General features: G+C 36.0%; 1 protein-coding gene across 9 annotated transcripts in view; it reads right to left on the reverse strand.

The window, feature by feature from the left end:
* Positions 1-25,614, reverse strand: part of ABCD3 (ATP binding cassette subfamily D member 3) — an 89,218-nt gene that overhangs the window by 39,883 nt on the left and 23,721 nt on the right. For 7 of the 9 annotated variants that reach the window (XM_081055950.1, XM_081055944.1, XM_081055947.1 and 4 more), the window contains 2 exons: positions 13,110-13,146; positions 591-689 (listed from right to left, as the gene is read on the reverse strand). In XM_081055950.1, coding sequence (XP_080912076.1) covers positions 591-665 — 75 coding nt within the window. In that variant the 5' untranslated portion in view covers positions 666-689; positions 13,110-13,146. The remainder of the gene's footprint in view (positions 1-590; positions 690-13,109; positions 13,147-25,614) is intronic. The other 2 variants (XM_081055946.1, XM_081055951.1) reach the window with 1 other exon arrangement.

Genomic DNA, 25,614 nt, shown 5'->3' on the forward strand with positions numbered 1-25,614 from the left:
GGAGAATACTAAGGTGATTAAAGATGGAAAACATAGTGTTATTTTATTTTTAATCATTAAAAATACTTAATAAATATAATCTTGATAAAAAGGCAAATGAAGGGATAATAAAACTTTATTCCTACAACCAGCTCACTTCCTGAATATACGCGTACTTAAAGAATTCAGATCTCATTTTGATATCTTAAAAACATATTTAGTCAACTATGAAGTAGCAACCCTCAAATATAATCTATATCAATGTGACTTGTTAACATCTTAATGAAATAGAAAGATCTACTTAATTTAATTTTGTTTTCATTATAGGTATTATAATAAAGCAACTTAGGATTGCTGCACTGATGTACTCTATAACAGTATGTCACATAAAACATAATAAAATAGTATTTCATAAACAAGGGAAAACTGAAAACTGGCACTAAACGACAAGAGTACTTGCACGACAGGCAATGATTTAAAGACAAAAATTTAGTAGTCTTCATTACCTATACAGAAAACATTTGTAGTATAACAAAAGCTTTACAATTTTCTTATTCTCATTTCATGTAACCTTTAAAGTTAAACATTTAACATAATTTCATAAGACTTACCTCTTTACAAAATGTTCGAGGGACCATGATTTTCAGAATCCGCGTGAGCCTTGAAAAAAACAACTTGTCCACCATAACTCGTTCTTTTTTCCCCTCTTTCTACATTAAAAAAAAATAAAAAGCATTTAATGTAGTTATAACAAATTAAAGAACCATGTATCTTCTAAGTCAATATAAACAACCAACAAGATGATGCTGCATTTAAAGAACAGACTTATACTGCTCTTCATATTCAAACATGCTTTCAAGGAAATCGTACCAAAAACTGAGTTTTGGGATTTTTTTTTTTTAATCTTGAACACGAATTTCCCTGCTATCAATTACAAGAAACTTTTGGATTCCTAAATTTATCATTTAGCATTTCCAATATGCAATTTGCCAATTCACTCTTTCTTCCTCATAAATTCAAAGACAAGGTATCTTCACTCATACAGCTTACACTCTAGCAGGGGAAAACAGAGATAAAAATAAACTAATAAGTACACTGTTACAGATAGATTAGGCAGGGTCATGAGAAAAAGAAGAATGAATCAGACAGGATGCTAAGAAAAGTCTCTTTGGGGCAGTGACATACAAGCTGAGACATAAACAAAGTGAAGCTATGTGCTAATCGTGGAGGAAAGAGGGTAGAAGCACAGGGAACACCAAGCAGAAAAACCCAGTGGCAGGAATAAAACTGGAGCAAGATGATAGTATTGCTAGAGCAAAGGGAACAAAAATGAGAGAGGCTGAAGAGGGATGAAAGGACCTATAAAGGACAGAGCCTTAAAGCCATGTCAGTGTAGAGGGAAACCACTGACAACCACTTAACCACATAAATAAGAGTAGTAATTAATCTCATTGCCCTCAGACATTTCTTCATTTTGACTAGTTTGCAAGGATGAGGAAAAAGTGGTATGAACTGGGTATGGTGGAGGCAATTTACTTTATTACTCTTGGACAGTTTGGAAGAACAGGCAGGAGAAACTTCTTGGAAAAAGCAAGACACTCCCGAAGGAACCCATTCTATACCTAGACCCTTGCCCCAACTCCCATATCACAGCTCAATGATTTGCTAACCGCGATGCTCTTGATAAACAAATACCCACGGCATATAGCAAATTCTACTAGTTAGACAAACTTTAAAATAAATATGCTTTAATTAAATTAGCATCTAACTTGATGCTTGATAAGTAAGTTTTGTACTGAATTAGATTCACAATAAGCTACCATCTACATGTCAGACACTGTGCTAAGTGCTGAGTAGAGCACAGAATTATAGACCATGAAAGGAAGTCTTAAGTCTGTGTTTGTAGAGATCGATCAGGAAGATTCAGATAGAAAGAACTGGATAAGAATCAGCCTACCCTCCAACTGTTAGAACAGTTCAGGTCTTTCAAACCTTACGAAGGCTGCAAACCTCAACCTACGGGGTTACAGACCCAGTCTATTTCATTTACACGGATATACATTCATTCATTCAATATTCACTTGGTCCAAGGCACTGTTCTAAATGATGAGGACACACTAGCCAACGAAACAGACAAAAAGCTTTACTCACTATCTATTTACTTAGCTAGCCTATTCTCCTCAAGCCAAACCTTACATCTACAACCTAAATCTCCCCTTTCTTCCCCAAACTGTGAAAATATAGTAAGAAAAGAATAAAGAGAAGGCAATACACACCAACTACCTTTAAAAAAAAGTTAAAATTTTTCCTGTCATTGCCTCCTTACTTCACCTCATCCCACCTGTAGTCAATACCCAGTTCTCCATTCCCAGCTTGAACCTTAGAATAATTCCAAGGTGAAATGGCCATCTTCTGACTTAAACAGAGGACTATCTATTTCTACCTAGGCTCAAGAAATCATCTAGGGCAAGCAATGAGGTAGGTTTTTTTAAAAAAGTTGTAAGATAGTAACAATGAAGCATTTTAAAATATTAGTGGCTACCAGGTATGTAATTCCTCCTCCTGTTTTTTTTTTTTTCCTGTTCCTATTGCCACTGCTCCTATTTCTTAAACTGTCTGAAAGCCTGACTTGATTTTCATTACATTTCAATCCATGAAGGGAACTCTATACTTCCTAAAGTCATCACAGGGTTTTCTGCAAAGAAACAGCTGGCCTGGAGAGCTGGCTCAGAAACGCTGCAGAAATATTGAGATGCTCTCCCATTCTCGACCCATAATAAAATTCATACCTGAAACCAATCTAAATGAGAATACCTACACAGATTATACATTTCGTAAACTCTACTAGCCTTGCCTAAGAATTCATTTTAAATTCACAGTTGACGTTCCTCACCTCTAACTTCCCAGTAATTTTTTAAAAACACAAAAAAACACTCTGATGACATAAATTTAACATGTAAATTATAGAAAACGCAAACAAACCATTAGAAAAAGACCATTTAAGAAGTTCAAGTAATAATGCAACCAGGAAAAAAATGTACCTAATGTTCAGGGAGCAACAGGGTCAAAGGGCATTGAGAAGTTCCTACTGATATGTCAATCACTTAGAAAGGTGAGATGAATTAGAACTGACTGAAAAAGACATGCATTTGAAATAGCAAATAAAACACAAAGCCAGATGGTGCTGACTAGAGTGTAAGCATTCCTGTACCATACTGATGGGATACAGTGTACAGATGTACTAGTATCTATCAGAATGTACAATGTACACTGACTATAAAATGTAAAATAACCCATCAAACTTACTTTTAGGAATTTATCCTCCAGATGTTCTTGCACATATGCTTAAACACACAAATTTAAAAACTCTAGCACACTGTTTATAATACCATAAAATTAAAAACCTCTATGTACATGAGGTAGTACATAAATTATGGTAAATTTATGCAATAAGGTCTACACAACTGTGAAAAAGAGCTCATATTCATATAAAAGAACATTACAGAGCACTTAAATTAACAATCTACAGCTATCAATATAGACAGATATTTTAAAATGCTGAAAAAAGTAGAATGATACAATGATTCCATTTATAAAAATATTCACCACACAAAATAATTCTATCTACATTGTTTATGGAGAGATACATACATATATACCTCGAACATATAAAAATATGCATGGGAATGCTAAATACCAAACCTAGCAGTGTTTACCTTTACGTATTTTGAATTTTATACCATGTATATTAAATCAAAATTAAATGAATAAATATTTTTAAATGAAGTCAACTATCTCTTTATATACTTTCTAACTCTATTAAATCTTTTTATCCTTAAATCTCATGTCTTACGAAAACTGTCTGACCCCATCCCATCCAAGCAAATATTTTTTTTTTTTTTTTTTTTAGTAATATTTTTTTTCTTTATTGGGGAAGTGAAACAGGACTTTATTGGGGAACAGTGTGTACTTCAGGACTTTTTTCCAAGTCAAGTTGTCCCTTCAGTCTTAGTTGTGGAGGGCGCAGCTCAGCTCCAGGTCCAGTTGCCGTTGTTAGTTGCAAAGGTACAGCCCACCATCCCTTGTGGGAGTCGAACTGGCAACCTTGTGGTTGAGAGGACGCGCTCCAACCAACTGAGCCATCCGGGAAGCAACTCAGCTCAAGGTGCCATGTTCAATCTTAGTTGCAGGGGTCAGAGCCCACCATCCCTTGCGGGACTCAAGGAATTGAACCAGCAACCTTGTGGTTGAGAGCCCACTGGCCCATGTGGTAATCGAACCGGCAGCCTTTTAGAGTTCGGAGCATGGAGCTCCAACCACCTGAGCCACCGGGCTGGCCCCCCAAGCAAATATTTCAATGAAAAAAAATTCCTTTTTAATTGCTTTCCCTCATAAAGAACACATTCACTGAAAAAAATTAGAAAATTCTGATTAGCAAAACTAAGGAGCCTATACCTACCATTTAGAGATATCAACTGTTAATATTTGGAACATATCCTTCAGATTTCATTTTAGCATATACGTGTGTGTACTTCCAATAAATTTTACAAATATAGTATCAGTGAGCATACTGTCTTGTATTCAGTTTTTCTTTGCCAACCATGTAATCTAACCTAAATTTATCTTGCTCACACTATACAACCAGCAAATAAGTACATGCTAAAATAATTGTAAAATAAAAAAGAATTAAAAATATGAGTGAATGAATTGAGCTGTACTAACTAGTTTCAATAACGTCCTAGAACTTGCAGAGGACAATACGCAGACAGTAGATATAAATAACTACGGTTTGATTATTTGGGTCTAATTTAGATTCGAGAGAGACGATGAAGATGGAGCTATGCCAGATGACTGTAGATAAACACATCTTGTCCCATTTTTCAAAGGCTTGGAAAAAGATTATGGAAACTAAAGAACAGCAATTTTGATGTCAATTTTAATGTGTATTCTCTGAATAGACATTAATATAGAGTTTTTGGGACTATTTAAGATACATTAAATATTCTAGAATATGTATAAACTAGAAGCCAGCATGAGTTTAATAAGAATAAGTCATGTCAAATTCTTCTAATTTTCTTCTTTGTTAAGGATATTATACTAACATATTAGCTGACATGTACAATGTAAGCTCCAATGTAGGAACTTATTGTTATAACTGCTATATGCCCAGAGCCAAGAACAATGCTCGGCATATATGAGGGGCTCAGTTAATATGTGTTGAAAGATTGACTAATAAATAAATTAATAAATTAATCAAGGAATTTTATATTTCTTATAAAATTATTGTGGACTTAATGGAGAAAGACGTAAGGACCGGTTGGAAAAAAAAATGGCGGCGTGAGGTGAGCCTCTGTAACGCTCCCCTGGAATTTACAACGAATCGGACAACAATAACTCCACAAAGGACTCCTTGCACAGCAGACAGGCAAGACGAAGAGGCCGACTACGGAATTCACCTCCAGGTGGGTGAATCGCGCGAGCAGGGGAGGAGGGAGAGGAGAAGTGAGGAGACGGAGCCCCGCGGGCGCAGGACACAGACCTAGCTCAGTGCTCGGAGCCCGCTGCACCCGGATCTTCCGCAACTGCGGGAGAGGGAAGGACTCGGACTGCTAGGGCTCCGCTTACGGCCCACAGGGCTGAGGGGGCAGCATACAAAACCGCTGAACCCAACGCTCGCTCACGGCAGACCTCGGAGCAAAGACTGAGGGAAGAGGGCTGAAATCGGTGGTTTAAGCCCTCACTGCCGAGCGGAGAACGGAAGCCCTAGGCACGGAGACTAGCCGCCCCCTCCCTACCCTCCCAGAGCTCGCCCCGCCCCCACCTGCCCGGTGCTAGAAGCGATAAAGTAGCAGTGTCGGATCAAAGGACAGAATATTTGCTGCTCTGAGAACTGTGGACCGCAGACACAGATTCGCAGCTCAACTAGTTCCGGCAAAGGGGAGGGAGCTGTGGAAGCAGGACTGGCTGTGGCGGTGGTCGCCGCCATTGCTCTGGGCCACCTCTCACAACTCACCCCGCCCCTGGCCCCACCTATCTGGGCGGATCCCTGCAGGAGTAAACAGAACTGCTGAAACAAACGGGCTCTGAATCTGGTGCAGAAAGAGCTTTGGAACTCCAAAAGCTCTTCGCATACCTATCAACCTGTTGCAGAAGACACTCCTGTAGATGTCTAGGAAGAGAAATAGTAAATCAGTGATTGCCATGAATAACCAAGGCAACAAGATAGCTCAGAAAGAAAGTGAAAAGTCTCCAGAAAAGGAACTTAGAGATATGGACCTTTGTGATTTAAATGACAGAGAATTCAAGATCGCAATTCTGAAAAAACTGAACGAGATGCAAGAAAACACAGAAAGGCAGTTTAATGAACTCAGAAACACAATCAAAGAACACCATGAGCATTTTACAAAAGAGATTGAAATCTTGAAAAAGAACCAAATAGAATTTCTGGAAATTAAGAACTCAATAGAAGAAATTAACAATAAAATATCCAGCTTAGGTAGTAGAGTTGACCAGATGGAGGAAAGAATCAGTGACATCGAAGATAGGAACCTGGAATTTACACAGAGGGAAGAAGAAAGAGACTTGAGACTTAAAAGAAATGAAAGAACTCTACAAGAACTTTCTGACTCCATCAGAAAGAGCAATATAAGAATAATGGGCATACCAGAAGGAGAAGAAAGAGGGAAGGGAACAGAGAATATATTCAAACAAATCGTTGATGAGAACTTCCCAAACTTGTGGACAGAACTGGATCCTCGAATCCAAGAAGCAAATAGAACACCTAATTACCTCAATCCCAACAGGCCTTCACCAAGGCACATTGTATTGAAGCTGTCTAAAATCAATGATAAAGAAAGAATCCTCAAGGCAGCCAGGGAAAAGAAGACGGTAACTTACAAAGGAAAGCCCATTAGATTATCATCAGATTTTTCAGCAGAAACTCTACAAGCTAGGAGGGAATGGAACCAAATATTCAAACTCTTGAAAGAGAGAAATCATGAGCCAAGAATAATATATCCAGCAAAGATCTCCTTTAGATATGAAGGAGGAATAAAGATCTTTCCAGACATCCAGAAGCTGAGGGAATTTTCTAATACACGACCTGCACTACAAGAAATACTAAAGGAGGCTATTAGACCACCATCAACAGGGACAACTTGTGGCAACCGAAACATAAAAAGGGGGAGCGTAAAGGCCTGAACTGGAATATGGGAATAGAGAAAGTAAGCGTACTGAAAAAACTGGAATACTCTAAATATCAAACTTTCTTTTACATAAACTTAAGGGTAACCACTCAAAAAACATCCAAATCTGAAATATATACTGTAATAAAAGAAGAAACAGAGGGAAACATCATAGAATACTACCACACAGAAATAACAGACAACAACAAAAAGGCAAAGAAACAATGGAGACACAGCCTTACCAGAAAACTAAAGACAGAATGACAGGAAATCCTCACATATCAATAATCACCCTGAATGTAAATGGACTGAACTCACCAATAAAGAGACACAGAGTAGCAGATTGGATCAAAAAACTAAACCCAACCATATGCTGCCTACAAGAGACACATCTCAGCTACAAGGACAAGCATAGACTCAAAGTGAAAGGGTGGAAACTGACACTTCAAGCAAATGGTACCCAGAAAAAATCAGGTGTAGCCATAATGATTTCCGATGAAACAGACTTCAGGGTGAAAAAGATAACAAGAGACAAAGATGGACACTTCATAATGGTAAAGGGGACTATACAACAAGAAGACATAACAGTCATCAATATTTATGCCCCCAATCAGGGAGCACCGAAATATACCAAGCAACTACTAACAGAACTAAAGGGAGAAATTGACCAAAACACAATTATACTAGGGGACTTAAATACATCATTGACAGCTATGGATAGATCATCCAAACAGAAGATAAATAACGAAATCGCAGCCCTAAATGACACATTAGATGAATTGGACATAATTGACATATATAGAGCACTTCATCCTAAAACATCAGACTATACATTCTTTTCTAGTGTACATGGAACATTCTCAAGGATAGACCATATATTGGGACACAAAATCAGCCTCAGCAAATTTAAGAAGATTGAAATCATACCAAGCATATTCTCTGATCACAAAGCTTTGAAATTGGATATCAACTGCAAAAAGAAAGCAGGAAAAAACACAAATACATGGAGATTAAACAACATACTTTTAAAGAAGGACTGGGTCAAAGAAGAAATTAGAGGAGAGCTCAAAAGATACATAGAAACAAATGACAATGAAAATACATCCTACCAAAATTTTTGGGATGCCGCGAAAGCAGTTTTAAGAGGGAAATTTATATCATTACAGGCCTATCTCAAGAAACAAGAAAAATCCCAAATAAATAACCTCATGTTACACCTTAAAAAACTAGAAAAAGAAGAACAAGCGAAACCCAAGGTCAGCAGAAGAAAGGAAATAACAAAAATCAGAGCAGAACTAAATGAAATAGAGAACAAAAAGACAATAGAAAAAATTAATGTGACAAAAAGCTGGTTCTTTGAAAAGATTAACAAAATCGACAAACCCTTGGCTAGACTCACTAAGATAAAAAGAGAGAAGACACTAATTAACAAAATCAGAAATGAAAAAGGGGAAGTTATCACGGACACCACAGAAATACAAAGGATTATCCAAGAATACTATGAAGGACTATATGCCACCAAATTTAATAACTTAGAAGAAATGGACAAGTTCTTAGAAACATATAGCCTTCCAAGGCTGAATCATGAAGAACTGGAAAATCTTAACAGGCCGATCACCAGTAACGAAATTGAATCAGTCATCAAAAACCTTCCCAAAATCAAAAGTCCTGGACCAGATGGCTTCACCAGTGAATTCTACCAAACCTTCAAAGAGGATCTAATACCAATCCTGCTCAAACTCTTCCAAAAAATTGAGGAAGAGTCAGTACTCCCTAACTCATTTTATGAGGCCAACATTACCCTGATACCAAAACCTGGTAAGGACAACACAAAAAAAGAAAACTACAGACCTATATCTCTGATGAATACAGATGCTAAAATCCTAAACAAAATTCTAGCAAATCGAATACAACAATGCATTAAAAAGATTATTCATCACGACCAAGTGGGGTTCATCCCCGGGGCACAAGGATGGTTCAACATTCGCAAATCCATCAATGTGATACATCACATAAACAAAATAAAGGACAAAAATCATATGATTATATCAATTGATGCAGAAAAAGCATTTGATAAGATACAACATCCATTTATGATTAAAACACTTACTAAAATTGGTATAGAAGGAAAATACCTCAACATAATAAAGGCCATATACGACAAGCCCTCAGCTAACCTCATAATTAATGGTGAAAAGCTGAAGCCCTTTGCTCTACGTTCAGGAACACGACAAGGTTGTCCCCTATCACCTCTGCTTTTCAACATAGTGTTGGAAGTCCTCGCCAGAGCTATCAGGCAAGAGAAAGAAATAAAAGGCATCCAAATTGGGAATGAAGAAGTTAAATTGTCACTCTTTGCAGATGACATGATGCTATACATAGAAAACCCTAAAGACTCCACCAAAAAGCTATTAGAAACAATCAATGAATATAGTAAAGTTGCTGGCTACAAAATCAATGTACAAAAGTCCATTGCTTTCCTATATACCAACAATGAAATCTCAGAAAAAGAGATAGAAAAAACGATTCCTTTTGCAATTGCAGCAAAAAGAATAAAATACCTAGGAATAAACTTAACCAAGGATGTGAAGGATTTATATGCTGAAAACTATAAGACATTTTTGAAAGAAATTGAAGAAGACACAAAGAAATGGAAAGACATTCCGTGCTCATGGATTGGAAGAATCAACATAGTTAAAATGGCCATATTACCCAAAGCCATATACAGATTTAATGCAATCCCCATTAAAATCCCAATGGCATTTTTTAAAGAAATAGAACAAAAAATCATCAGATTTGTTTGGAACCACAAAAGACCCCGAATAGCCAAAGCAATATTAAAAAAAAAGAACAATACTGGAGGTATCACACTCCCTGATTTTTCCTTGTACTACAGGGCTACAATAATCAAAACAGCTTGGTATTGGCGGAAAAACAGACACATAGACCAATGGAATAGAATTGAGAACCCAGAAATAAAACCACATAAATATGGACAGATAATTTTTGACAAAGAAGCTAAAAACATACAATGGAGGAAAGACAGCCTCTTCAATAAATGGTGCTGGCAGAATTGGATAGCTACGTGCAAAAGAATGAAACTGGACTGCTATCTGTCACCATGTACCAAAATTAATTCAAAATGGATCAAAGACTTAAGCATAAGACCTGACACAATAAACTGCATTGAAGAAAACATAGGTACTAAACTTATGGACCTTGGGTTCAAAGAGCATTTTATGAATTTGACTCCAAAGGCAATGGAAGTAAAAACTAAAATAAACAAATGGGATTATATGAAACTGAAAAGCTTCTGCACAGCAAAAGAAACTATTGACAAAATAATGAGGCAACCAACTGAATGGGAGAAGATTTTCGCAAACAGTTCCTCTGATAAGGGGCTAATATCCAAAATATACAAGGAACTCATGAAACTCAACAACAAAAAAACAAACAACCCAATTGAAAAATGGACAGAGGACCTGAAGAGACATTTCTCCAAAGAGGATATACAAATGGCAAATAGACATATGAAAAAATGCTCAACATCGCTAATCATCAGAGAAATGCAAATGAAAACCACAATGAGATATCACCTCACCCCAGTCAGAATGGCTTTCATCAACAAAACAAATAGTAACAAGTGTTGGAGAGGCTGTGGAGAAAAAGGAACTCTCATACACTGTTGGTGGGAATGCAGACTGGTGCAGCCGCTATGGAAGGCAGTGTGGAGGTTCCTCAAGAAATTACGAATAGAATTACCATATGACCCAGCAATCGCTCTCCTGGGTATCTACCCCAAAAATATAAAAGCATTTCTCTATAGAGACACGTGTACGCCAATGTTCATTGCAGCTTTGTTTACGGTGGCCAAGACATGGAAACAACCAAAATGTCCTTCGATAGATGAATGGATAAAGAAGTTGTGGTACATATACACAATGGAATACTATTCGGCGTTAAGGAAAGATGATATAGGAACATTTGTGACAACATGGATGGATCTCGAGAGAATAATGCTAAGTGAAACAAGTCAGACAGAAAAAGCAGAGAACCCTATGATTTCACTGATATGTGGTATATAAACCAAAAAGAACAAGACAAACAAATGAGAAACAAAAACTCATAGACACAGACAATAATTTAGTGGTTACCAGAGGGTAAGGGGGTGGGGGGTGGGTGATGAGGGTAAAGGGGATCAAATATATGGTGATGGAAGCAGAACTGACTCTGGGTGGTGAACACACAATGGGATTTATAGACGATGTAATACAGAATTGTACACCTGAAATCTATGTAAATTTACTAACAATTGTCACCCCAATAAAATTAATTTAAAAAAAAAAAAAAAAAAAAAAAAAAAAAAAGACGTAAGGACCAGATTTTGCTACAGTTGGATATGGTCACAGCTACATAAAACATAACCAAAAAAAAAAAAGACTAAGAGAAACCACAGAGTAATTTCATTGGCCCTTAATTAATCGATGCTATCAGCAATTTTGAGGAAGAAAAAGAAGGCAAATTAAATTTGTAGACAATACCTGCCGTCTAATAGACTACATGTTAGAATTACATTCAAAAATTACACTAATAGCATAGACATACTAAAGAATATACTAATAGATAGACCCAATAAACTGACATTTACAGAGACAAAGTAATGTTTATTTAAAATAAATCAAATGAGTTATCATATGACCCAGCAATGCTACTGCTAGGTATACCCAAGAGAAATGGAAACACATCGACACAAAAACTTGCACATGAACATTCATAATAGCATTATTAATAATAGTCCAAAAATGGAAACAACCTAAGTTTCCCTCAACTGATAAATGAAGAAAATGTGGTACATCTACACAATGCAATACTATCCAGCAATAAAAACGAATGAAATACTGATACACGCAACAACACAGATGAACCTTGAAAACATCATGCTAAGTGAAAGAAGCCAGTCACAAAATGCCACATATTACATGATTTCATTTATATGAAATGTCCAAAATAGGCAGATCAGTAGGACGCAGGAGGAGACTTCTAATGGGTAATGAGGAGTGACTCCTAATGGGCGCAGAATTTCTTTTTGAGGAGACAAGTTTTCTACAATTAGACAGTGGTGATGTCTGCACACCTCTGTGAATATACTAAAACTACTGAGTTGTACACTTAAGTGGATGGATTTTATGGTATATAAATTATACCTCAATAAAGCTGTTATTTAAGAAAAGAAATGAAGAAATCAACAGTGAATACAGATGTAGGGGAATCTGTCAACCGATCTATTCATCAGAAATGAAGGTTATAATTTACCACAAACTCCACTTAACGTAAACAGCACTTATGGTTAAAGAAGTAAAAGTAATTTGAGGCTGAATTTTAGCAATAGTGCAGATACACTCCATGCTAGTCAGACCACATCTGGAAAACTATTCTATTCTAAGCATAATGTCTACAGAAACAAATAAGGATAGGTCCGGAGGAAGGTATACAGAATTGAAAAACGATCAGAAACTATGCCATGTGAGAAATACTTAAAAAAAAAAAAAATGAAGCTTGATTAGCATGGGAAAAAAACCTCAGAAGATATAACTATCTTCAAACAATATGAGAGTCTATAACTTGTCCTGTGTTGCTACAAAAGACAAAATAGAGTCAATCATTAAGTGGCTAGAGGAGGAAGATTGATCTCTTCGTGGGCTAGAACAAATAGCTATGGCTGCCTCCTATGTAGTACTCTCCATCACATGAATAGATTCAAGTAAATATTAGAAGTTACTTATCAAGGATTCCTATTTCAGAAAGAATTCCTATAATATGTAGCAGATTACAGATGATATTTCACTTCCCTTCCAATTCTAAAATTCTGACTTTATCCTAATGCAAAGTTATGTAATGAAATAAATTAATTTATGAGATTCCAGAGTAGATGATTTAAAATTTTACCTCATTGTTCCGTAATGGTGGTTTTCCATTTTTCTTACTGCAGAAAAAAAGAAAAAAGAAAATGCACTTTATTTGCAAACTGTTCCCATTATTAAAATTGTTTTAAGGTATCAAAAGAATATACCAAATTCTCCAAATGTTTCTTCTTTTTCATATCATACAGAGATGGAATATAATATAGTCCAGCTGCCTCTTACTAAGTATAATTTATAGGAAGTGCTCAATAAATGTTAACTACTATCATGCATCAGACATTATGTTAGCAAGTTTTACACACACACACACACACACACACACTTACTTATTTTTCAAATTCTCCCTTGGAAAGCTGGAGTCTATTTCTCCATCCTTGAATCAAGGCTTGGCCACATGAACTGCGTTGGCCATAGGACATTAGCAAATTGACACAAGCAAGTGCTTGAAAATGTGCACTGGATTCTCTTGCTGCTGGGAATCTTTCCCCAGCCATGCAAGCAAACCTAGGTTAGCTGCCTAAAGAATGAGAGCCCATTTGTGATTCCCACGTTACAAATGAAAAAACAGATGTGGAAAGGAGGAAGTAGCATGTCCAAGGTTCATGCTACTCAAAGCAGTTAACCTGGCACTTGAATCCAGGTCTGAGCGCTGATCTAAGTCTGAGCACTGATCTAGGCTACCACCCTAAGCAATATAATGACCAGGCTTAGGTTCTTTTTATAACACACTACCATAGCACCCCATGCTATGAACACATTTTAAATCTTGTTTAATGTATATTTCCTCCCAGTAAATTAGTGCTATGAGATCAGGAGCTACTGCAGGTCGGCTTCTCTAAAGTGCAGGTCAGGTGGTGTTTAGGGCACAATATGTTTGTTTAGTGGGGATCAACACCAGTGAAAGGAAGGTAAGAAAAGTTGGGGAGGAACTTAAACTGTGAAGTCCTCTGTTTAAAGACTTCTTTAAATGTTTTCCACACGTCCTCAATCAGGCTTTTCTGTAGAAAGTGTCAAGCTGATTCTAAAATACATATGTAAATGCAAAGGACCTAGAATACCCAATAAATTTTCAAAAAGAAGAAAAAATTTGGAGGAACTGCACCTGAGTTCAAGGCTTATTATAAAGCTATAGTAATGAAGAGTTTGATATTGGGCTATAAATATAGATCAAAGAATCACAAAAGTCCAGAAGCAGACCCACACATACACGTATATGGTCAACTGATTTAAGACAAAGGTTCCAAGGCAATTCAATGAGGAAAGGATAACCTTTTTAATAAACAGTACTAGATCAACTGGAGAGCGATAAGCGGAAAAAAAATGAACCTTAATCCTTATTGCACACCATATACAAAAATTAAAGTAGAACATACACCTAAATGTAAGAGCAAAAACTATGAAATTTCTAGAACAAGAGAAAATCTTAGTAATCCTGAGTTAAATAGGACATACAAACTAGAAAAAAAAGTAAATTGTACTTCAGCAAAATTTAAAATATTTGCTACTGATAAGATACTTTAGTTTTCTTAACAAAATTAAAAGACAAGCCATCAACTAGGAGAAAACATTTGCAAAACATACATCCAAGAAAAAACTTATATTTAGAATAAATAACAAACTCTTACAATTGAGGAAGACAATTCATTTAATGATTTAAACACTTTGCCAAGGAAAATGTATGGATGGAAAATAAACCCATGAAAAATGCTCAAAATCACTAGTTCTTAAGAAATACAAATTAAAACAATGAGAAACCACCACATACACTAGAATAGCTAAGATAATACCAAACTGTTATCAAGGATGTGAAGCAACTGGAATTTTCTTAAACTGCTGATGGAAATATAAAATGGTACGATTACTTAGAAAAGAGTTTGGCAGTTTCTTAGAAAGTTAAACATATAGCTACCATACAACCCAGCCATTCCACTAAGTATTTATTCAAGGGAAATGAAAGCATATGTCCATACATAGACTTTACACAAATGTTCAGAGAAGCTTTACTTTTAATAGTTAAAACCTGGAAGCAATCCAAATGCCCATCAATAAGTGAATAGGTTAAAAAATTGTGTTGTATCCATAAATGTACTCAACAATTTTTAAAAACCAAACTATTGATACACGTAACGTGAATGAATCTCAAAAGCATTATGCTGACTGAAAGTAGCTAGGCAAAAAAAAGTAAATAGTGTATGATTCCACTTCTATGAAATTCTAGAGCAGCCCAAAGTAGTCTGTAGTTACACAAAGCAGATGAGCGGTTGCTTCAGGCCAGCAGCAGGCTTACTACAGGCTTCTACAGGCTTCTACAGGCTTACTACAAGGGGACACGAGATAGGCGAGATAACACGGAGTGATACAAATGTTTGTTATTTTAATTACAGTGATGGTTTCAGGGGTGCTTACATGTCAAAACTCAAGTTGTATACTTTAAATATAAGCCATTTACTGTACCTTAGTAATGATTCAATAAAGCTGTAAAAAAAAATTTGACAAAACTTAGGAGACTTTTTTCTATGAACAGTACATTTTGTTTGTTTTATAATGTAGGAGGGGTGAACGAAGGAGAGGGAGTTTATTGTTCCTTAATAATGCAACAAAATATGTAAATTAAGAAGCAGGAACTTCCCCTAAAGATGGGAGGAGATAAACTATAAGATTAGAAAAAAGAAATTGCCAATGATGAAAATGTAGACGTGTTTAGAGTTTTTAGACTAAGTAAAAAAGAACACAATTCTGAAAACGCTCATCAGAATTTAGTTAACCAGAATGGTAATTCCGACCCTCAAGCTTTTCTCACTTAGTAGTTCATTTTTCTAGGCCAGTGTTTCCTACACTCGGGTAATGAATGAACCTCTTTTGAAGGAAATGAAATTCTTACCCTAGCAAAAAAATTCTTCCAGATCCCAGCATTGCCTTAAATTAAATTGGTGCTTCCTTAAATATGCATAAGCACAAAATTAAGTATACATTACTTTTACTTATAGCTCTTCTACACCACAAAATAAAATTTATCATTTAAAAACCGGCGAAAATTTTAAAGCCAATAAAAATGGAATTCATTGAACATTCATTTAAAGTGACGGCGAGATAACACGGTTACAACTAATCATTAGTGCTGCGGTAAAAGAATAGAAAGAATTATTTACGTTATATGTTCCAGCTGATATCCAAGATTTTTTTATAAATCTTCATTATTTTTCTTTTGTAAACAATTAACTGGTTTTAAAATCACTGCTTTATGAATGCTGATGGGATAATTAATATATCTCAAAACAAAATTGTGAAAGTTAAATTATTTTATGAAAATTCATAGCACTGACTGCTAATAAACATTACAAATTGACATTTAGAGACCAATGTTGATCCATGTAATGTAATTGCTTACAAAAATAAGTATTTACTTTTATCTGACACATATATACATGTACATTGCATATACACACACACACACACACACAATGGGCCACATGATCAGTCAGCTGTCCCATCAATTTTCTATCTTCAAGCTTCCATGTAATACTTGGTTGAGAGTGTACCATGACATCGTATAAGGCCTTCACTTGGCCTGAATTCATAATCTACATGTAAGTCCTATATTCTTTCATCAGTCTGTGACAAATAAAATGGTACATTTCTGTTGCTCCATGTCATTTTCGTGATTTCAAACCAAAGCTTCCTCATACTAAGATTTTAGTTTCTTAGGAATTCTATAAACACACCATTCACCTGTAATTATCACTACAAAAGAAAAATTAAATTTAATGGCAAAATAATCCAGCAAGAGTACAAAAGTTGAAGATGATTTTCCTAGTTTTACATTACTACACTTCAATCTAAAGCAGGTTCTAATGCAGCAGACTTGTTTACCATACATATGCTCTTTAGATGATCACTGAACAATTCAAACACAAATACAAGCACCATCATCAATAGTATGGTGATTCAGATAACCTAGAATGTGTTTATAATAATTTATTTACAGTTTATCATGGAAATAAAAACACAAAATTACAAAATTCTCATGAAACTTTAGGACCCTAAAGAACGCATGTTTAGAGTCATTATCTCTAGGCCCTAAAGGTACATTCACTGAGGTAGGACCATTGTTCAGTTTGAGAAGTTGGAAAAATAGATTTAGTGTGAAAAGGTAAATCACACAAAGACATGTCCAGTTTAAAATGGGTTCAGTAGATCCAGGTACAGATAACTTATTTAAAAAAACAGATATTTACATTAGGAGCTCAGGAGAGATGAGGGAGCTAGAGATTTGGGGAGTCATTAGAGAATGGGTGACAGCTGGTATCCTGGTTGACTGAGTTGGCCCAGACTGCACACAACCAAGGTCAGTGAGGGCCCAGAGATGACGCAGACACGCGCAAAGGCGCTGCGTAAGGGAATGAAAAGAAAGACACAGGAAAATGACAGGGTAAGGAAACATTTAAGAGCTGGAAACTAATTAAATATGGAAATTAGAGAAGAACTCTGAGTGACCAGAGAATAGTGATTCCATTAACCATAATAAAGAATAATAGTAGAAGCATTCAGAGAAATAATAATTGGACTCATTACAAAAGTGTTATTTCAAGTCCATCAGATAATTATATGGAACTGTTCAGAAGACAATTTTGAAGAAGTTCAAGAATACAGATGCCGATCTGAAAGACATCAACATGACAATGATGGAGACATACAATGAGATGTAACTCCTGTGAGGGAAAAAATACAAATTCTGAACTGTAAGGCTTGTATCAGTTTATTAAGACGCTATATTAAAAATTTTATAATGTGCTCTTAAGGAACTTGGTTTAAGCTGTTTCCTGGTTGACTGTTTCCAGGCACTTTGAGAGGCAAACTTTCCTCTTAAAAGAGAAGTACATTTATTATAAGCCTCAAAATTATTCCAGGTAGTTTTTTGTTTTGTTTTGTTTTCTAATTTTTTTTATTGGAAAATATTGGGGAACAGTGTTTTTTCCAAGATTCATCAGCTCCAAGTGCAGTTGTTGTCCTTCAGTCTAGTTGTGGAGGGCGCAGCTCAGCTCCAAGTCCAGTTGCTGTTTTCAATCTAGTTGAAAAGGGCACAGCCCACCATCCCATGCGGGAATTGAACCGGCAACCTTGTTGTTGAGAGCTCGCGCTCTAACCAACTGAGCCACCCAGATGCCCCTATTCCAAGTTTTAAATAAAGTGTGCACATCATAATAAAAAAATAACCAAACACACAGGAAACTAGACTCCATAACCACAACAAAAAGAAAAATGCAAGAAAAATTTCCAAATGTTTGGATATTGTGGTCAATTAAATACAGAGACAAATTCTTTGTGCTCCTCCTAAAGAGGAGTAATCTATTTTCCAATACTTGAATCTGGACCAGGCTGTGACTTGTTCTAATCAACAGAATATGGTGAAAACACAAAAACATTGTCACCTTCACCTTTTGGAATGCTGACCTGAGACTACCGTATGTGGAAGTGGTCTAACCTACTGATGATAAAGTCACTTAGAAGAGAACAAAGGGACCACACCCACCAGGCAGCCCCAGCTGCCAGATAGGAACCTCCAGTGCAGCTAACCCTCTAGAGCAGGGGTGTCAAAATTGCGGCCGCAATCCATTGTTAATTGGCCCACAGCAAATTCCCAAAACATATTTAGTTTACTTAAATGAACCAGGTGAGGCAATACGTACTTCACCTCGAGAGAGTGGCCCGGCTGTTTGTGTATTTTACCGCATATGGCCCTTGGTGAAAAACATTGAAAAAAGTTTGGACACCCCTGCTCGAGAGGAATGCAGCATCGCAAAGAAACCCAGTCAAAATAAGCAGAGGAAATGCCCTGCCACCCACAAAACTGAAGGGGGAAATAGCTGTTTTAAGCCACTAAGTCTTGGGGTGATTTATTATGCAACTATATAGATAGGTAACTGACATAAACAAAGAGATACACTGGTAAAAAGTCATGGGTCAAATACATCAGAAATATTTTGAAATGAATGACATACATATCAAATGATATATCTGCAAAATGATAAGGTTTACATATCAAAAAAAATCTGTGGGGTGCAACTAAAGCAGTGCTCAGAGAGAACTTTATATATAATGCATACATCAGAAAATTAGAAAGGCTGAAAATTTCTAATCTATCACAGAACATTAGGAAAATAAATTTAACTGAAGAAAGTATAAAGAATACAGATAAAAACAAATAATGAATTAAAACACAGACACTCAAGAGGTAAAGCAAAACTAAAAGTTAGATTTTTGAAAAATTTAACACATTTTTCAAACTTACAGCAAGATTGATCAAAATAAAGAGGCCAATATAACCAGTATTAGAAATTGAACTATAGATTAGAAGCAGTCCTCGTCAAAATCCCAACATGCTGATTCTGAAATTTATATAGAATACCAATGCAAGAGTTGATAACTGCGGCACATTTCATAATTTGTTTATAAGATTCACTGCATTCATAAAATACGGTTCCTCCAAAGCATCTATAAAATAGTGAGCATGAAATATTTACTTGTAGTTAAATCAATAGGTTCAGAATGACACTTAAGAATTCACTGGTTACAGTCGGACAATACCAGGGAAATGTATTATTAAAAAAACTGGTAAGAAAGCAAATGTCTACCCTGCCTTTTCTAAATGAACTGTATCACTGGGTAACCAAATAGTAGATGAAGGAAAGTCTCTTTTAATGGAAGCGTTCCACCTTATAAATGAATAGCAGAATTCAAATATTACCGTTCTGCAAACCCTAATAAATTCATTGATCTAGGCATCAAACATCAGTGGCTGCTAAAAAATCACAAAAAGAGAAAACCATACACTATATATATACTATATACCTCTCGATGGAGGTAAGACCACGTCAACTCCTAGTGTTACCAGCGGTGCCTTAGGTTTTTTTTGCGATCTCCCAGAATGGAAACCAAGAAAGATCACAAGAAAGTTCAGGCCAGAGGCAAAGGTTTATTAAGCTTGTGCACAAGCTTAATACCGAGAAGGGAAAGGTTTGGGTGGCTCCTCCAGAGAAGTTGGGGCAGGGTTTTAAAGGGAACTAGGAGGGGTAAAAGCTATGTCTAGGCATGTAAAGGAGGTTTCTTGGCGCCTGTGAAGTGCAACTTCATGCTTCCTCATGCATCATGTCTCATTAGTTTGGTAAATCTCCAACCCTGGGCATGATTTTTGGTATTAAATTAGGGAAAGATCACCTTAGGGACACCTTGGGCCTTACTGCACATGTGCAGTGATAGAGAAAGTCCCTGTTGCTGGTATGAGAATCTTTGTGGTTTACCTCCCAAGGTTCCTCGAGGCCAATCCATAGTAGGCGGATATTCGTGTGAAATGTATCAGGCTCCAGCAGCTGATCTTTCTAACTCAAGAGTAGAAACTTGTCCTCCTGTCTCACTAGGAAGTACTCTTGTCCAAAAACCAACAACAAAATATGAACTCGATCAAGATTTTTAGGGGCGGCCGGATGGCTCAGTCAGTTAGAGCGCGAGCTCTCAACAAGGTTGCTGGTTCAATTCCTTCAAGGGAAGTTGGGCTGCGCCCCCTGCAACTAAGATTGAAAACGGCGACTGAACTTGGAGCTGAGCTGCGCCCTCCACAACTAGATTGAAGGACAACGACTTGGAGCTGATGGGCCCTGGAGAAACACACTGTTCCCCAATAAAAATAAAATAAAATTTTTAATAAATAATGTTTATTAAAAAACATTTTTAGATCCAACTACTAATTTACAAAAAATACAGAGAATGAAGAAAAATTATACAAATAGCATAATCCAGATTGTGGAATCCATATAGTAAAAATACCAGCTTGCTTCAATAAATAAAGTGTCAAAAAAGGGGGGAAGGAGAGGTCGCATTGGAACATGTAGATTGAGACCTAAACAAACAAATAGCAAAAAAACAGACAACTAAGTTACAGTGCTTAGGAATGCACATTTGGGTGATAAAATTATAAAGAACTGCAAAGATGCAATTACTATAATCAGGATAGCAGTTTCTACTAGGGGAGAGAGAAGGGGCTGTGATTGGGAAGGAGCATGTGTGAGGCTTCTGGGGCGGGGGCGAAGATTTATTTCTTGATTTGGGTGATAGTTACAATGGTATTTTGTTCAAAAAACAGTCATTAAGTTATATGTGTTTTATGCAGGTTTCTGTATTTGTGGTATAATACACAAATAAAGGGGTTTAAAAAATCTTGAATATTTCACCACAACTATATTTTAATGTTAATATACTACAATATAATTTGAACAATTAACTTCACTTTGAATTTAATGGAAGACTTTTTTTAAACGCCTCAATAATTCTTGAGTATTCTTTTGAATCTAAGTCTGTCTGAAGCATCTGATAAAAATGCTTTATTGTCTTTTTCCTTCCACATGGCTAATTCAAACGTAAGCACTCTTAGCATCAGGTACCATTTTTAGCTTTCTAATTACTCACGGTTAAAATGAAGATAATAAAAAACAACTATCTCAAAAACACTGTTGGGAGGAATAAATGTAAACTATTTAGAACAATGCCTCAATAGTTAACAGCATTATGTCCAGCTTCCTGTCCTTGCAGTGCCTTCTAAAATCATAACTCCATCAACTCCATGCCTTCGCTCATGCTGTTTTCCCTACCTATGCCTTTTACCCCTTAGCAAAACACTACAGAGGGTGCCAAAAAATGTATACATATTTTAAGAAAGGACAAACCTAGTAAAATTGTAATACTCAATGTATACCTATAACAACAGATGAATGAATGAATACAAGGCACGTTTGAATTCTGCAATGACAAGAGGTGCTCAACGTGGTTACCATCAGCGTCCAGACACTTCTGATTACGGCGAACTACTGCTTGAGCAACATTGACCAAAGTGTCCACTTGTATACATTTTTTGTAACCCTAGTATATCTCTCTCAAGGTCAGGTGCAAATATGAAACCTCACCAGGTTAACAACCTGAAAAATTAAACATTCCCAATTCAGTGCTCCCTCCCACAGATTTTTCTTCCTACCATAGGTCCAGTCATACTGAGTTGTATGAATTTTCTATGTACTTGTATTTCCACAAGACTTGAGTTAGAAACAATGTTCATTCAATTGGGTATCTCAATGATGAGTCTACTGACACACAACAAACATTCAATAGAATGTACTGGATAAATATTAAGTTTCTTCCAACAGTGATTATTTTCTCCAACAGAGGGAGAGGAAGTAGCTATTTTGTTGAACCAGTGATAAAATACAAACAGAAATGTATTCACCCATCAATTTTTAAACTGGAAATTAGCTGATAGTGATATTATAAAAAGGGAATCATACCACATATTCTGTCCTGCACTTGCTTCCCCCCACCCACTCCTTTACTGAGCAACACATCTTGGGCATTATTGGGAGGAAAAAATCAAATGGCTACTGTGGTTGGAAACACCTTAAACCTAATTTCCTGATGTAACAAAACTGTATTCAAAGGTCAATGAAGAACAATATTGTAAATCAAATATTACCACATTTTTTAAACCAGAAATTCAGTGTGAAATGTTGACACAGGATTCTCTTTCAATAGTCTATGAGTTTCTTAAATAGTCTATGAGTTCCTGTCTAATTCAATTTTTAATCTTCCCAAGTGCCCAATACAAAACTAGCATGAGGTAGGTTCTGTCTTCTTCCCCTGTAAGATCCACCTTAGAAAGAGATCTCTTATCCATTATGTCCTCAGCACCTAGCACTAAATGTTGAATTACGGTACAAACTTGTATCATACCCTGCAATTCTTGAAAATAGGACCTCTTACTCATTTCTACACTGAACATTTGAAAACCCAGCTTCTGACATATCACAGAAACTCAACATTTTCTGAGTTACAGCATCACCTTTGGGTTCCTTTCTTTGAGTGGGTCATTGATTCCCAGGCCAACCTACTTCCTCCAGTCCTTGTTCTGGAATGAGGAAAAGATCTGATTCTACCTCAATTTCTTCCTTTCCCGTAACTTAAGTTAACCTCCAAGATGTACTGAAGAGTGATAATATTACTGAATTTGAAGTCAGAAGATTGATTTTGATGCAAATTGACACGCAGCATTTTTACAAGCCAGTTAAAAACATGCATAATAAAATGGAAATGCAACAATATGCTAATGCCATATTAATCAAAACTAAGATGCATCAACTATAAATTGCATCCTAATTTCAGAGTAGTTAAAAGGTAAAAAAGGATATTTAAATATGAAAAAGTACGTCTTAGGATCAATGAAATATGACAATAATCATGATGTAGATGTTTTATCCCTTTTTTCTAGTATTCAAATTTGTCAGTGTGTAGCTATTTTGATAATGCAAAAATAAGTTTTGAAACGATGAAGCATGAAAGTATTTAATTTTAAAACAAGTTTTTAGATCTAGTCTTACTAAAGTAAGATAACCTTATAGGACTATACTTTTTCCTTCTGAGGAGACACCACGTCTCATGTTGCTTATTTTATAGGTTTGTGAAAGTGTATAAATGTTTTAAATAGTGACATATAGACACCACATGCTGATTAAATGACTAAATTATTATTTACCTAGAGAAGTTGCCTCGTTCCACATAGTGCATTTATTTTTAATGGCAACAGGGAACTTCTCAAGCATAGAGTAAACCACATCATCTATGTTTACGTATAGCATACGGTCCCATTACAGTGGTGAGACTGCTACATCTAGTCACAGATATCAAATTAGTTGATTATGCTTTGATGAGCTTTATATTCAATGTTATAATTTATTAACTTAATTGCATTCATTCAAGACTGCTAATCAAACAAGAGGATAATAAGTGGATGTTTTAATAAAAAACCTTTACAATACTCACTACAGTTTTACCTAACACGGCTTCACACCATCTTAATATGTATGATAGCTCCCACTGAAGAGCACAACCATTATTTTACCCTTATGCTATGGAAGCCTATATTCTGAACAGAGATGCCTAAAATAAAAAAGAATTTTACGAGGAAAGCCATCCTCTTAAAGTTTGCTTAAGGCCTGATGTCAAATGTTTTATAGAAATGACATTTTTAAACAATTCTAATGTTCCATAAACATTATTCTAAAAGAAATAACAATAGAGAAATACAGTACCCCGTTTGCGTAAAACTTAATTTGGCATATATAATCCTAAAGAAAATGACAGAGCCTATCTTTCTTCTTCATCATTCCAGCTTATATTTTATTGCAACAGCTTATATTTTATTCATCAGGTCATGAATGAGTTTGATGTTAACACTAGGAAAAAACTACAACTTATTTATTTAAACTGATAGTATGGCATAGGTACTTAGGAGAAAGTGGTCAATTCTAGGACCAAGCATGAAGTCACCACAAAGTCACGTCAGACTGAACTCATTCTCTTCTCTGAAGGAACCATGAAAATTCTGTAAACTTACTTTGCTATGTTACAAAGCATTTGATGATGGACCAACCAGGGATTCTCCACCTTTTCCATGTAAAGAGACCAATGCCACAGACAGCTCTAGGGTCTCACCTTCACAGCGTTCATGACCAGAAAAAAAAACAAAAAAGACCCTTCCCTACTGGCTCCAGCAGAAACAGCGCAAAGGAGCCCTCTGACTGGCCCAGGATGGATCGATGCCTCACCCTATCATCAGAGCACCACGTCATTAATAAAAGGAAAGATGTGAAAAGGTGCTCATTTAAAGATGAGAACCAATCCAACACCTGAAGGGTGTCAATTAATAGAAAGGTTACAATGGTATAAACACACTGTTTTATACTTAGTCCTGTGCAGTAACAGAATTTATTGGGAAAATAGACAGAAGGAATGCTAACTAAATGTGCAGGATCAAAAACAATTGAGAGAAGTAATATGCCCAAACAAAGATAAGTTTAAATACCTGCGCCCAGGTTAAAAAAAAAAAAAAAAAAAAAAACAAGCACAACAAGTTGAGGGGAAAGGAAGGGAAAACAACTGTATAAGCTAAATATGAGTGAACAATATTGATTGTAATAAAAATGAATGTAACTTCACCTATTCTAACAAAAAGCTTAGGATCTACAAAGCGGGTTCCACTCTGTGTCAATCAGACCACACTTAGAATAATGAATTCAGTTTCCAACCTCCTCTTTAACAGGTGGAGAAATAAAGAGTATTATTATACTCAGGAAGCAGCATCTGAAAAAATACAGAGGTCTGAAACCATGTCACATAAAAGTAACAAAATATACCCAACTCTGAAAGTAAAGGAGCCTGTCAATTCAAAAAGTCTTCTTTAAGGAGATTTTCATGGGCGCATTTGAGAAAATTTTTAGGAAGCCTCAATAGTTTTTTGAGAACCTAACAATGAGATGTTTTGCTGTCCTTTCAGTTTTCCTTTAGCAAGTATAGAGAGATCTAAAGCTGCCTTTTACTTACTAAGCTTTGTTCAAGCTAAAAGGTAAGATATTTTCTTGTTAAATCCTCACAACTACTGAGATAAGAATATACTATTATCCTTAGTCGACAGATGAGAAAACTGAGACTCAACG

This window comes from Rhinolophus hipposideros, assembly GCF_964194185.1.
Source record: "Rhinolophus hipposideros genome assembly, chromosome: 8".
Classification (NCBI taxonomy): Eukaryota; Metazoa; Chordata; class Mammalia; order Chiroptera; family Rhinolophidae; genus Rhinolophus; species Rhinolophus hipposideros.